The 16,568-nt window shown below is 28.1% G+C and overlaps 1 protein-coding gene across 2 annotated transcripts in view; it reads right to left on the reverse strand.

Moving 5' to 3' along the window:
* The window catches only part of LOC107455196 (uncharacterized), a 342,163-nt gene extending 340,171 nt beyond the window's left edge, over positions 1-1,992 (reverse strand). For both annotated transcript variants that reach the window (XR_015430405.1, XM_016072691.4), the window contains exon 1: positions 1,537-1,992. Coding sequence is in view for 1 of the 2 variants with exons in the window: in XM_016072691.4 (XP_015928177.1) it covers positions 1,537-1,628 (92 nt within the window). In the remaining variant the exon portion in view is untranslated. The remainder of the gene's footprint in view (positions 1-1,536) is intronic.
* Positions 1,993-16,568: the final 14,576 nt, after the last annotated feature.

A 16,568-nucleotide genomic window follows, 5' to 3' on the forward strand; every position in this document is an offset into this window, starting at 1 on the left:
CAGGTTTGGAACACCTAATGGTAGGATCAAAACTTTTCAAATTCGAAAAAGAAAAAAAAAGAAACAATTATCAAATGTGTCAAAAATTAAAGAATTCTTATCTTTCTAAAATTGCTTTTACAAATGGCTATGTTAAATTACGAGATAATATAGACTGCTATACTCAGTCAATCGTCGCTAAAGGAACAAAAAAATGGTGGCGCTGGAAGAGCCCTTAATCTTTGCTTTTTCTATGAAATATCAATTCGATGTTTCTTTTTTTAATAATTTCTTTTATCGTATTCACAATCTCTTTATTCTCATTTTTGTAACTTGTGAAATTAAATTTGAAATTTTGCACAAATAATTATACGCATTTCAAACCCTTATAATTTATAATATCTTAAAGTGTCTGAACACAATAAATACTTCGATGCAAAATGCAGACATTCCATTGAAAATTTATAGACATTTTTTCCTCCCCTTCCCACCCCAAAAAAATAATAAATAAATTCCATGTAGTGCATAACATGATCCATATTAGTCCAAAATAGAATAAAGCATTCTATTTAAAATTAAAAGATCATAAAACGATTACAAGAATGCTAAGTTTATGGAATTGTTCACATAAAAATTATGTTATTTTTCTCTCTCTGCAATAAAATTTTTGAATAGAATAAATCATAAGGTTTCTTTGTGTTGTGACTATAAAATCTGTGTAAAATCATGAATCTTAAACAAAATGTAAGCATATATACATCTGTTTGAAAAACAAATGGAAAATTTATCCAAGTTCTTTGTTCAAATAGACAACATGAAATAAATTTCTTTAAAGTTATAGTTTTATTAGTCACAATAGGGTATTTGTTATTTTTAATATTTTCATTTTTATTTTGAACGTATTTTGAATGTATCTGGATACTTTAAATTGTCAATTTTGTGTTTGGTCACTTTCTTGTTCATCTTTCAGCTGGAATTGATTCTCATCAATAAAAAACTTTGATTTGTTTATGGAAATGTCTGAGCCAAACTGCAAACTGAACACCAATGTTGGATCTCGAACTATTTTTTATCTTATTTAAAATTTAAATTTTCAAAACTAGCAATTAATTAATTTTTCGACTAATTTATTACACTATTTGTCGTTTCTGTATTAAATTTGTATTTTTTACCACTCGTTCAAAATAAAGTTAATTATTGAATTTAAAATTTAAATATTTTATTGCTCACTTTTCTTAGGCACAAAATTTTAACCATGCAATCAACAAAAATTCTTTTCCATATCAATGCTGATTATAACTCAGATTACGGAATCAAGAGGGAAAAAATTCCATTAAAAATATTAAATTTTAAAAATATTGTCTCTATTTAAAACAAAATCATATTGTTAACTTTTGAATAATATCAATACATAGAAATAATATCAAATATAAATGCCAATATTATTGTAATAACCATATCATTGTATTTTAAATTACTCTCAATATTAGTATAAAAATAAATTTAAAAGCATTCAATTTTTAAACGTTAGAGAAGATTTCAATAAAGAATAAATACCTTTTCAGAAATAAAACAAAACACACATTGGAAGGCACAAACGAAACACACAAAATAATCAAAATAAATTCAATCTTTTCACACTCAAGCATATCTGAAATAAAACCCGCATTGGTAAATTGTTGTTAAATCCTGACTGTTCCTTGAATTGTTTTGTTTTTATAAAATACATTTTATGATTAAGGAAAGATCGCGTTACACAAACTTATCGTTGACCCATTTTTCTTTCAGGATATCACATCCAGCAAGTTTGCGTAGTCAAATTTATCAGGTTTCCAACATTCTTAATCACAGTTGAATTCTCTGGGATATTCTTTTCAATAAGCGGAAAAAAATTTTGTCTCATTTTTTATCAAGATATTTCAGCAAATAATTATTGAAATCACTGAGGCCATCAGAAATAAATTCTGTCTTCTGAAATTGTGTTCGATCATGAAAGTGAGGGGATTTTTTCTCCAGGAAAAAGGCCGCAGACAGTGGCGTAGCGAGCTTAACTCGCGCCCGGGGCACAATACCTTTTCAGCGCCCCCCCCCCCATTCGGAAACCATATAATATTATACGTAAAATATACTACCAAATTAATAAAAAAATAAAGTAAAATAAATAAAGTCATAGGCTCAAGCTAGACTTTTAATTTGAGACAAAAAATGCAGTTGAGAAAACAAGACTAGATTCTGAATTGTATATGATCATCTAGAATTAGTTCAAAAGATACCTATTATTTATTTTACATATTTATAAAGAAATATTTTAAAAACACGCAGTTTTAAAACAATAGAAAGTAAATATTTTTTATCTCTAAGGGGATACATATATTTGTTAATAATATGATTATAATACATTAATAAGACTAATTACTATGTATAAATTTTCCTTGCTTTTCATGAAGCAACTTTATCAATAATATAATCAAAGTTGATTGTTTCAAATTTTTCTCTTTCCACACTTAATGCTAGGTCACTTAGGCGATTTTGACCCATCGTTTATCGTAGATATGTTAAAATTAATTTTAATTTGCTAAATGAACGTTCGCAGCTAGCAGTTGATACTGAGATAGTCAGGAGTATTTGAAGTGTCACTCTCAGGTTTGGAAAAACATCTTCTCCATACGAGATTATAAAAGTACGAAATTCTAATGGAGTTTTAGGTTCAATTTCTTATCTACTGCGGAGTAACATTTTGCAGTCACATATTTCGATAAAAGTTCTATTCCATTGAAATCTGTATAATAAAATTCACCCAAATTTGTACAATTTTTTCAAGGTCGTTATCAACATTATCCTCGTCTAATAAATTTTCAATGTCTAGTAGAATTCCAAATTTGAATTTAAGGTCACTTAATCGTGTACATATTTCTTGTTGGAGGCGATCAAGAACGCTTTTCATAACGCGAGAAATTTCATTTTCTGTGTAAAGACCAGCATCTCTAGCCAATTCTCCGAGCATTTTGCGGCGTCTTCTTACACGTATTGTTGTATCAATATCCCATTTTTCACAAAGAGACTTCGCTTTTTCTACTGCCTCTTCACGGAGCTTATCTCAAATTTCGGGTAGTTCAGTCGCTAATGATTCAAGATCATTGAAAACTTCGCTAAAATTCATTCTAGGTTCTTGTAATCTGAGCTGCACACGATCAATCCTCCTTAGGATTTCAAACCAGAAATGAGCTAAAGTTATGAAACTGAAAGTTAGTATATTTTGCAACAGTATTGTAGCTTCATTTCTGGTGTCACTTGTAGTGGTAATGGCCTCTGCTAATTTTTCTAATTGTTCTACTCTATTCTCTAGCCCAGGGGTTTCCAACTTGCATGAGGCCGGGGGCCACTATTAGAAACACAAATCAAATGGCGGGCCGCAACTTTATCAGAATGTTTTGTAGGACTCTTTTATGTTTGAAGGAACATTAAATATTACTGTCAGAGTTTTACCAAGTTGTACAAAGCAAAAGTATTGAATTACAAATTAAAATAGGAAGTAGATTTTTAAAAATATTTAATTGTTATTAATAACATTTTTAAAAATATTAAACAGATAATAAAAATTCGGGCAACAATAACTTAATGTGCACCTATGTATTAAACAATTAATGTGCAACAGATATCTAATTGTTAAGGTATTAAAACTTACATAGTAGCACACAAAATATTCAATGAGAAAATTGAGGTTTGTCTGTGCTGCAACCACCAAAGAATAGATATTTGCAATTTAAATTTAAAATTGACAAACGTGTGTGAAAATATTTTCGTCCAAAATAAGTGGTTTTAAAAAGTTAAATCGGAGAATTTCTTCGAGAAAATTTCTGATACGCACGTGCTAAGTTACATTCACAAAATACATTAAAAAAAAATGAAATAAAAAAGATCAACATACACGATTATTTTCGCATTTGAATAAATATTTTCTTGGATGCAAAACTTGAAAAATAAATTTCTTTGCATAGTTGGAATGTTAAATTTCACAGAAACGAAGAAATTAGGTTTTTATTAACGACAAAACTATTTTAAACCGATCTAGATTTTTTACGAAAATTGTCCTCAAAAAAATTACAACTAAAATATTTTAGTTCGCGAGCCCCAAAAAAATACCTCCCGGGCCGCCAGTTCGAAAACCCTGCTCTAGCCCATCGACGATAACGCTAACCGCTTGTATTCCGCCGATCCATCGTGTTTCAGATTGACGTTTGACACTTTTTGTTAAAGCATTTTTTAATAATTCCCATCGCAATGTTGAACGTGAGAAAAACAGAGATATGTTTTCAATTATTCCAAAACATGTCACAAAGATTTGATATTGTTTAGCTGCAGTAACTCCTACTAAATTCAATGAATGGTTATCACAATTTACAGATAATGCTTTATGATTTTTTCCCCCACTATTCTTTGTTGAACGCCAGATGTGTGACCTGCCATCACGGCAGTATTATCGTAACATTGTGGTCTGCAGTTTGTTAATGAAATTTCATCGAAATTTAATTTCTCTAAAATTGTATTTTCGATCGAGGCTGCATCTTTAGCAAGTATTTCAATAAAACCCAAAAAAGATTCTTTGATGGAAACTTTTTTATTCATAAAATCAACATCTACATACCTAACGACTTGGGACATTTGTTCTCGGTGAGAGATATCAGGAGTTGAATCAAACAAAAGTCCATAATATTTATTTCTTTTGATATCGTTTATTAGTTGATTTCGAACTGTAGATGCCAGAAGATGAATGAATTCATTTTGGATCTGTGTTGACAAATATGAGACAGTTTTTAGAGTTTCTATGGCATGTTTAAGATGATTTGCTAGTAGCGGATCAAACTGAGCTACAAATCTAAGTAAAGATAGTAGGTTTCCTACTTTTGTACCAACTTGAAGTGCTAGTTTTAAAACATGGCTTCATTATTTGTTTTATTACTTACCAAGAATGCCTTGAATTTGAAAGGTAGTAACACAGTGAAATATACATTAGAATTTATGCTAACATTAAACTTATAATATATAATATTTAATAACATTTCATTTTTATTCTAAGCAGAGCGCGATGACAAGGACGCAAAACTGAAAAATACACGCACAAAATAACTTAAACGTTAAAATTTCGGGTATTTCCCTAATTTGTTGCCGACTTCCACAACCTGTCGTAAGTGTCTAAGATACATACAGTCATGGAAAAAAGTGTCCGGAAGGTAACAAAAAAGGAATTGTTTTTTTTTTAATACTGATATTTCTCAGGCACACAACAAATACGGCGTTTGTGTCCTTTCCTAGAAACGGCAAAACGATGTATTTGTTGTGTGTCTCTTTTCGATCCTTTAGTTGTTATTTTTCGGCTACTTTTTTCCGTGTACATATAAGTACATTAGACTGTACATATAAGTACATTAGACTGTACATATAAGTACATTGGAGTGTTATTGTTATCGTTTTAACAAGCGTAAGTTACATTGCGTTCATGGAAATAAAAATATATATTGTCCTGAAAGAAAGAATGTTTGTACTTTGTACACTTCAAATATTTATTATTACATATTATTTTATCAGACAAATCAAGAAAGGAGATAATTTATGTTACTACACAGCGTAGATGCCATAAGAAAGTGCTGACAGACACAGGTTGAGTCAGCCCTGCCAGTAGGAAAGACGTGCCATTTCTATTATGAATATGTTATTACAGTTTGATTTAGACTATTAATATTCCTTTTTATTTACAAATTAACATTTATTATATTACACTGGCACTAAAATTAAAATATGATTTTCCAGAAATCAATTATAATAAAAATAAAAATTATACAGCAATTTTTTGCTTTGCGGACCATTTGGCGCCCCTTTGTGAGTAGCGCCCGGGGCATGATGCCCTCCCTTGCCCACCCCTCACTACGCCACTGGCCGCAGAAAAACTGGTGGTTTTTTAGGTTTGGAAGAGCTTCAAATCTGAAATTGAGTGTTTATCTGAAGGAAAAAGACACGTCCCTCATGGAAAAAGGGAAACCTTCTCACACTCAGTAAAGGGAAAATCTAAAAATGTTAAATCTTGCATACTTGAATTCAAAAATGGAATAAGAAGCAGGATTTGAATAATAAAGTGTTTAATTTTGAATAATAAATTAAGGAGAATTTATGTAAGGAAATTACATGAAAATATTGGTAAAAACTTTTTCTCTTATATATAGCTCAATAAAGACAAAAAGGAAAAAAAGAAGTTCTTAAAAGGGAAACTAAGAAGTTCTATTTAATGCGCATAAGCTGCAAGTATATAGAACTTATAAAATAAATTAAAAATATAGAGAAAACATGGAATACTTATTATATTCAAAATATATAATAAGTATTAAAAATCCGGAAAACAAAGTAATGATATATGTCTCGTCATCAGCTCAAGCGATTATATCCGCAAAAAAATTACCATAAAAGAACCATCTATTTACGCTTTTAACCTCTATTTGCGCTTCTGTTTTCCTATTTTGTAAACAGGCAATCTTATTACGAAAATATTTTAAATCATTCTTGAAAGATTCTGGTACTTGTAGGTTCATTTAAATTCACTACTCGCTTTATAAATTACGTTTGGTGTTCTGTTCAGAATTTTTCTTATATTTTATTTTCTGTTTTTTGCTTGATAATTTTTATTTCGTATATTTTTTACTTAATGACATATTTTTATATCATTAAGTAAAAAATATCGTATATTTTTTACTTTTTTGAGTGCTCCTCATTATATAGATATATTTTATTTCGGCTATATTAATACAATATTAGAAAACACTCCTTTTTGCAGATTTAATCGACTGAGCTTATGACGAAATTATATCTTTTCCTTATATTGCTTTTCATTTTTTTTCAAAAAAATTCCGTTTATTTTTTAATAATTATGCATATATTTTTTTAAATAAAATTGTTTTTAAATATTTTTATAAATATTTTAGTTTAATAAGTTTTCTTCTTCTTTTTTCATTAATCTTTATTATTTTTCATGTGTCCTCTATATTTTTAATTTAGAACAATTAAACAAAAATAGAATATATTAAATTATTTTTCAGAATAAAATTTGTTTACTAAATTTTTTCATAGATGGCAGCATTAATATGTTACTTGCTTAAAATTTTTTTCGACCAAATATATCTTTTAATTTTATTTTATTCGATTCAAGCTATACGCACAACTTAAAAGATTTTAACTCTTCGCGAATTTTGTTAACTGTTTAATTAGTATTTTACTTTTAAACGTAAACAGCATTTTGCTACATGGCGTTAAGTTTAGTTACTGCTTTCTTTTATTTCATGCGTTTTTTCAAAAAAAAAATTTTCTGCACATATAAAGAATAATTTTTATCTTAGAATAATTATTCTTTATTCAGAAATATCGCATTAAATTATACCAACAGATTTGTCTTGAGGAAGACTGTTGGTTTTTTCCCATTTATAGTTTTCTTTTTTTTTTATATTGTTTTATTATTTGTGTTTATATATATATATATATATATATAATACACACACACACACGCACACACACACATATATATATATATATATATATATATATATATATATATATATATATATATATATATATATATATACATATATATATATATATATATATATATATATATATATATATATACATATATATATATATATATATACATATATATATATATATACATATATATATATATATATGTATATACATATATATATATATATATATATACATATATATATATATATATATACATATATATATATATATATATATACATATATATATATATATATATACATATATATATATATATACATATATATATATATATACATATATATATATATATACATATATATATATATATATATATATATATATATATATATATATATATATATATATATATATATATATATATATATATATATATATATATATATATATATATATATATATATATATATGTGTGTGTAAAATGATGCAGTCGGACCAAGCAGGAAAACAGACACATGATTTTAATTAAATCAGACTAACTTTTATTTGATCATTCTTAGTTGAGTGGGAGCGAAGAAGTGATGTTTACTCCATCAGCAAACAGTCTTTCTGGTAGGGAAAATCTTGCAAAAAATCCTAAAATGCCTTTATTTAGGGAAAAGAGGGAAATCTCAGAAATTACTATTGGTTAATTAAATGGATCACGCGATTCTCACAAGGCTTAAAAGGAAAAATATCTTTATTTAAATTTATGTATAGTTGGCTAAAAATAGATTTAGAAACAGGATGTGGTTTCTTTAAAAGTATCATAAAGTGCTTCGATTCGAAGAATTAAGTAGTAATAAATTAGGAGTTGTTTTATAACGAAGAAACTAACATAAAAAGATTAATTGAAGCTTTTTATGTTACATCCCCCCTCGCCGAAAATTTTTTGACTACTATCAAAAATTTTTAAATTATCTTTTTGCAAAACTTTCCCTATGATGACACAATTAAAATAAAAAAAAATCAAATTGTACTTTTAACAAGATATCAAAGTAATATGAATTATAAAAAATACATATAAGTACACAATATAAAAAAAATTTCATGAAAGTCTCGAGAAAAAAAAAATTGATGTAGCGCTACCATCAAAATGAAGTGTTAGATCTTCATTTTCAATAGTTTTTTGTGATTTAAGTTTTTTCAGTCCTTTTTGAAAATCACTGTAAATAAAGTTATTACTCATACTAACACAATTAAAATAAACTTTTCACTATAAGAAAATTTATAAAAACTTTCTTTAAAATGTAAATATTCAAAAACATGAAAGATAAAAAATATGAAAATACAAGTGATATGAGATATCTAAAAATACATATTGACACTTTTTGTCAAAAAAAATTCAATATGAAATTTTTCTTCAGGTTTTGTACATCTTGAAAATAAAATGTATAAAGAAAATTTTGACACAATGGTCTTTAATCTGAAATTTAGGATTTCAGTGTTGTTAGGGGAAAATTTTTGCTGGATTAGGGGCTGTATTCCCCAAAAGGAGGAAAACAGTCCCTAGTCTCAACAATGATGTACTGGAAGATCCTAGTTTCAATAGATGCTTAAGTTTAAACTTTTTTGGTTTTCACCACAGAGAGAAACTACTATCGCCCCATATCCTTTTAGATTGGGTAAACATTGAACTTGAAGAAGAAAATTTGAAAGGTCGGATCTTCCAGAAAAAAGGGGACCACATGTTCTTTTGAACCATGTGTAATGCTGTCAATTTCGTGGTTGGTCACTTTCTTGTTTATGCTGGGTTTGATTTTCAGCCATCAAAGAATTAGGTTTGTTTACACAATTTTGGCCCCAATGATAAGCATTGGTTATACCGAGCTTATCACAGTATTTACATGGCTTAGGAGGCAACTCCTGGGAAGCCTGGGCGAAATGACTAGTTTGTTGTTTATTTCTTTGAAACTTTTCATTTAGAATTCTGGGTCTAAGTTGGGATTGTTGGTTATAACTTTGATTAGGCCGGGGGAAATTTTGATTTTGTCGAGGATTATAATTTGGATTACTTGAGTTGTTAAAGAATGGCCGCCTTGGTACCCAGCCTTGATATTGTGGTCTATACCCATTAAATTTAGACTCGGGTAATTTTTCAGTTTGGGGTAAGACCGTAGGTACATCATGAATTATTTTCGAAACAATAGTGAGCCATTCAATCGGGGTTTTAGGTTCTTTTAAAACCAAAAGTGCTTTAATTTGGGGAGGCAAACCTATAGATAGACCCTCAATTATATGATCATTACTTAAATTTATTTTTCGACCTAACTCTACCTTTTCGGTAAAATATGAATTTAGGTCTTTAGCTTGGCCCGAAAATTTTAAATTTTGAAAATCGTTAAAGCCAAATGGAGGTGAAAAATAATGCTCTCTAAAAATTTCAACTATTTCTTGATATGAATTACAATTAAGACAGTTATTAATATACAATTTTAAAGCTGAACCTTTAATGAATTTTTGAAAATTTCTAACTTTCCATTCGTCATTACATTTAGCATCTAGAGTTTGTTTTTCGAAATGTTTGAGCCAGGATGAGAATTGAACACCAATGTCAGGCTCAAAGACTAGTATGTCTGGTTTATCCTGTACACTTTGATCCATACTTAATTTTTGTAAATTATCACTCAATTCTTTTTCAGAATTATCTGTATTGCTTTTGGCATTTTCATCCATTTTAAATTTGTAATTTTTGCCACTCCGTAAGGGCATTCAAATAACCAAAATAAATTTTAATAATTAAATATAGCATTTAGAAGTAAATTAAATCTCATAGTTGCTTATTTATCGTTACTTTACGATAAACACTAATACAAAATTTAAAAAAAAAATATCCAATTGATCCTATTTCATAACATATAATATAATTAAAACGAAACTAAATATCATTTAACATTTTTATGCTAATAATATTAAATCAATTTAATAAAATAAAATTCCTCAAAGAATAAGTAAATTTCAATAACAATAAGTTTTTGAAAATGCAAAAATAAACAATCAAAATAAGAACAATGAATAAAAATTAATAATCATGAAAAATTCATAATCATAAAAATTAATAATCATCACAATGAAATATCAAGAATGAGAAAAAAAAATTTCCGAATATAACCGAAATCTATTATTATTTTTGCTGTTCAAACACCACATATTTTGATAATCAAAAAATATTTGTAAATTATTTTCAAAACAAAAGCACGGATCGAAGTAAATTTTCATTATATGAATACCATTGAAGAATTTTCCATCGAGGATTATCACTAAACACTGGGAATCACTGCGCAAATCACTGCACTATCACTAAACTGCACACGCGAACAGAATCGTAGCCATTAAGATGAACTTCTGGAAATGTAGAATCGCTGTCACTTTGAAATAAGCATGAACTCACAAATATGGAACAGATGGTCTTTAGAGGCATGGAATTCTCGAAAAGGGTAAACGAAACATTTTTTTTTTCTTTCTTAATGTTTTCTCCATAGTCGCACCATTCCAAGAGTAAACACGAGAAGAGTTAGTTGAAAAGGGGAATAAACCATCTTCTTCGTTAAGATGAGTCACTGACTAGCGCCGAAATTGATAAATTTGCAGACTATGCTTTCAAGGTTCATCCAAATCCAATTAATTTCGCAGCATTGGCAATGAACTGCTAAGCATTCTCTGTGAAGTCTTCGATCCGTTCGTTAATAGGCTCAAATCTTCTAACATAGTAGAAGTGTGTTCTTTTAGTTATTTTTTTTTTTTTTTATGTTTTGAAGAAGCATTTAATATTATCCTGCGCCCGTTTCATCAGTTCTTAAAATCCTGCTCGGCTTGTAAAATGATGCAGTCGGACCAAGCAGGAAAACAGACACAGGATTTTAATTAAATCAGAGTAACTTTTATTTGATCATTCTTAGTTGAGTGGAAGCGAAGAAGTGATGTTTACTCCATCAGCAAACAGTCTTTCTGGTAGGGAAAATCTTGCAAAAAATCCTAAAATGCCTTTATTTAGGGAAAAGAGGGAAATCTCAGAAATTACTATTGGTTAATTAAATGGATCACGCGATTCTCACAAGGCTTAAAAGGAAAAATATCTTTATTTAAATTTATGTATAGTTGGCTAAAAATAGATTTAGAAACAGGATGTGGTTTCTTTAAAAGTATCATAAAGTGCTTCGATTCGAAGAATTAAGTAGTAATAAATTAGGAGTTGTTTTATAACGAAGAAACTAACATAAAAAGATTAATTGAAGCTTTTTATGTTACATATATAAATAAATAAATACAAGAAAACTCGAAGAAAGTTAAGAAAAACAATAAGTTTCATTTATTGCGCTTAAGCTGCAAGTAAACAGAACTCATTAGATAAGTTCAAAATGAAGAATAAAACAAAGAAAAATTATAGACATATGAAAAAAAAGGGGGGGAATAATAAGTAAAAAAATAACAAACAACAGTTTATATATATTAAAAAAAAGAAAAAAAAAAAAAAAAAGAAAATGAATGAAATTTTATTTAAAAAACTGGAAAAAAGAGCCGGAAAAAAAAAGATATAATCTTTTCTTCAGCCCACACGATTATATCCGCAAAACAGAGTGCTTTCTTATATTGTATCAGTAAAGCCAAAGCAAAATATGGGTAACCATTTGGATCAGTCTGCATAGGGACCGAGAGTGTGCGGTATTGGTCCTCGTTAAACTGTTCTACCGTAAAGTGCTTGACTTCACGTGTAGATCGTTGGGCTACCGAATAGGGGGTGCCAATCCTCTACAAAAAAATCAAAATTGTGATGGCATGTCTTCGGATCATACTCATTGATGTTTCCCAGGCCGTCGCCAATAGCCCATTGTGCAGCTCTAGTGCGACGTATATGAACTACAATGAGGACAGAATAATTTTATGCACCAAGTTAGTGAGCGAAATACAGATAGAATGTCTCACGATGGCTGAGTAAAATAATCTGCTTTACTCATTTGTAATTCCTTGTTATTATGTTATTTAATATTAAATTAGCTGTAATTTATCATTAAATTATCTCTCTTTCGCATTTTTCATGAAATTTAATATCATTTTGTTTAATAATAAAATGATTATAATTGCATTGTATGTTTTTTTTTTTTTTATAAAATTTTGCACTTTAATGCTTTTAAAATACAGTATTTTACTTTCAAATGCAAACCAAAATCTAGTTTAATTAATTAGTTTAAGCAATTAAAAAAAATTAAAAATCCTGTATTTTGACTTATATTTCAGACAAGATTTAAGTATTATTTATCCTCGTTAAAGGTTTAGTTAAAGTATGAACTAGAAGCCATTTGTTATATTTTAAAGTATATATTTTAAAATATAAAGTATATACAGTCGAACTTGTTCATCTCGAATCTCACGGGAAAATATTTGAGACAAAGAGGTTTTGAGTTATACAGGTACCTGAAAAAAATTACATTTAATTAAGAAATTCCATTAAAAGTGCTTTAATTGTTTTTAGCAGAAAAAAATAGGCATTCCTTTAAATTAATTGTACCACATATATCAATTTACATAACATTTTTTTAAGATACATTTAACACTGAAAATAATTTTTCAAAGATTTTTGGCGAATAACCTTAAATAAAGAATAATCAATTCAAATGAAACAGCAATGAAACAACAAATGAACTCGCTAGACCCAACTGTATGAACTAAATTTTATTAAAAAACTGTTGAAATAAATATTAAATGATTTGTTTTGTTATTTGATTAAATTTGTAACACTTTTTTACTGGAAGAGAGAAATATTTGTTTACTTTAGTTTTTCAAACTGAGTTGTACCTTGTACTGATAAGCAAAGTTTTATTATTATTTATTTATAATTCTAGAATATAAAATTATTCTTTCAATTGAACTCGCAAATTATTGCATAAAGATTTTACAGAAGTTCATTTAGGAATACATTTGTTTTCTTGTACAACAATCATGAAGATTATGTAACTCTTATTATCATTATCTGCATTCAATTTTCTCTTTATGCCCATAACTATAACCATAATATTGTTCATAACTCAAATAATTGTAAAACTTCGAAGAGAAATATAAACTTTATAGCTCCAATTAGTGTGAATCAATGCATTCGTATCCAGAGGACGCCTCATATAGTGCTGCCAATTTGTTGATAGTATAGAACCACGGTCTGGAATAAGGTGAATAACTAGTTCCAATTTAAAACATTTTTAAATTGCATAGTGCTGCCATCTATACAAAAGGTTTGAAGCTAAATACGGATGTCACTAAATCTTGTGTAGTTATGATTTTTCAATTACAACTTAATTTAAATTATTATTGAATCCAGTCAGTTATTAAACTTGGTTAATTATTGGGTAAAATTTATAAAGAATAAAAATAGCATATGGTATATAATCATAAAATTTTTAAATATTTTCATTTTTCAGTTTTGTATAGCTGCAGATATGAAAACCCAACTGACAAAGCTAATTGATAAACGCATAATGCCGACTTGCCTACTACTATATAAAACGTAACGAATTAAAAATTCTGTGATTAATATTAAAGAAAAAGATTTTATGTTAAAATATTTGTAATGCAGATGATGAATTTGATTTCTGATTTGATTGATGATGAATAAGATTTCAGAGGAAAGAATTTTGTAAATTTAATTAGTTTTGAATAATAAAAGATATTTAGTGTTCTCAAACATTATTGCTTAAAGATAACATCCAAGTACTTGTTAATCTAGTTTTGACCAGAGCAAAAATAAATAAATTAATTAAAAAAATATATATTGAAGAATTCTGGAATAAATTATGAAGAACTTGATATTGAATATCTTTCGTGCTTATTTTTTATGCAAGGAATGAGACATTAATGCGAAACATTCTAGAAATCATTGTGTTTCTTAAAACTTCACTTGTGTTTCTTAAAACTAACAATTTCACTCATTCGTGGAATGTCGAAACAAATATAATAGTTGAGCATAAAAGTTTCCCTTTACTTAAAGACAATTTAGTGATAATTTTCGGAGTTCAGTTGATCCGCTACTCGTAAACAGGATTCTTTGTAGAAACAAATCCAATACTGGATCTAGCTCAAACATTTTTCGATATTAATAAATAGGTTTAATTTAAAAAGCATGATAACAGATTTTACATGCTTTTAAATTAAAGAAGTTAACTATAGAAGTCAAACCTACAAATTCAAGCATCGGTAGCACGAGATCTAACTTTTTTACTTAAATGCTGTAAATAAGCAAACCGGAGACAATTTTCAACAGAAATTTATCATTCTTGACAGAAAAAATATCGTTTGCATAATCTCGCAAATGCTAAATTTTTATCTACATAAATATGATGTAAAAAAAATTATAATTTTAAAAAACTTTTTAATTTTATATTTTAAAATATTTTAACTTTTTATGTGTTATAATTTTTTTAAAAAAATGAAGTTGAAATAGGATTTTGTATTTAATAATATTCTCAAATGGAGTATAAATATGCTGATAAATAAATTAAAGGTAAAAAGTTTCTTCTTGTTGAATTTTTTCCATAAGAATATTGTTTGGGTATGAAATCACATTTCACTAAAATAAAAACACTCTGGTGGACTGTATAATATAAATATTGCTCATGTTATTAACGATCTTCACATGGTATTCACTAACAAGCACACAGATGTGATCTCTCAGAGCACTTCAAAGAACGCATTTTCAAGGCTCGTATAGATGGCGCTTTAAAGTACCGCCACCCATTGAAATGTTAATTTAATAATTGTTACACGAAATAATATTTCCACATCAATTCAACATAATTCGGAACGCATGCAATTGATATACAATAATTAACACCAAATATAGATAACAAAACGCTTCTCTTAGTAAAGAATATTGTCCAATTTCACTTGAACTCTGAAGACAAAACAGTCTTCCATTGGATTCCAAATCACCCCCAATGTTTTGATTTCACTGGAATTTGAAAAGTTATAATTTTCACCAGCACTACATGACAATTCACTGTGATTGCTGCACCATTTGTGCAGTTCCATTCCATCCTCTTTCATAATCGAAATAAGTTACAACTCTTTTGCCTCTTCTAAGGTTTCTGCTCCAGTTACAGCATCGTCCATATACATATTGTCACGAAGTACAGGTGATGAGATCAGATAACGATCTTCTTCATCAATGGATAATTGTCTCAATGTGCGCGTCGCAAGAAAAGGTACACTAACCGTACCATACGTCATTGTAACCAGTTCGTAAGTCTTTGGAGGCTTGTTTGGCTCATTATTCCACAGTATTCGAAGCAGCTTATGTTGATCTTGATTTATGAGAATCATTCTGAACATCATTTTTACATCCGCAGTAAACGCAAACACATATTTTCGGAATTCAATCATAAAAGAATACAAGTCTTCTTGTATCATTCATCCATTGTACTGTATAGAGTTTAGAAAAGTACCGTTATTTGTAACACTAGAGCAGTTAAAAAATACTCTGAGTTTTGTACTTATTTTCACAGGTCTCAGAATACCGTGGTGCGCACACTGGGAAACCATCCAAGGTTTCGTGGTCAAAATTAGTATTTCCATAAAATTTGTTTCAAAATTTGGGTGGTTTTATTTAGGGGTTTTTATGTGCAGGTAAATTGAATTCATTGTTGAAATTTTAAAATGCACTAAAAATACCAAAACAAAAGAAAAAACAAAAAAATTACGATTGAAATATGGTAAGCAAAAATAAAAAATAGTAATATAGTACGTTTAAATAATTAAATATAGCAATGAAAATATAATAATTTTCGTAATTTTACATTAAAAATGAAAAGCAAATTATATTTCCGAAATAATATTACAAAATAACGCGAAAACATGAAGAAAAAAAACTTAATTTTTGTTTTTCGGTATATTTAGTCCACCTTTGCAATACGGGCAAAATGGGGCAGGATTTTTTGAAAGAAGAAACATCGAAGAAGACAACAAAAGAAAGTTTAGTTAATTACCTCGTGGAACTTTTTGGAACTAAGTTTCAAAAGTAATTCAAACATTGTAAAATG

The sequence above is a fragment of the Parasteatoda tepidariorum genome, chromosome 11, assembly GCF_982258835.1.
Source record: "Parasteatoda tepidariorum strain Cologne lab strain chromosome 11, Ptep-v5.0, whole genome shotgun sequence".
Lineage (NCBI taxonomy): Eukaryota > Metazoa > Arthropoda > Arachnida > Araneae > Theridiidae > Parasteatoda > Parasteatoda tepidariorum.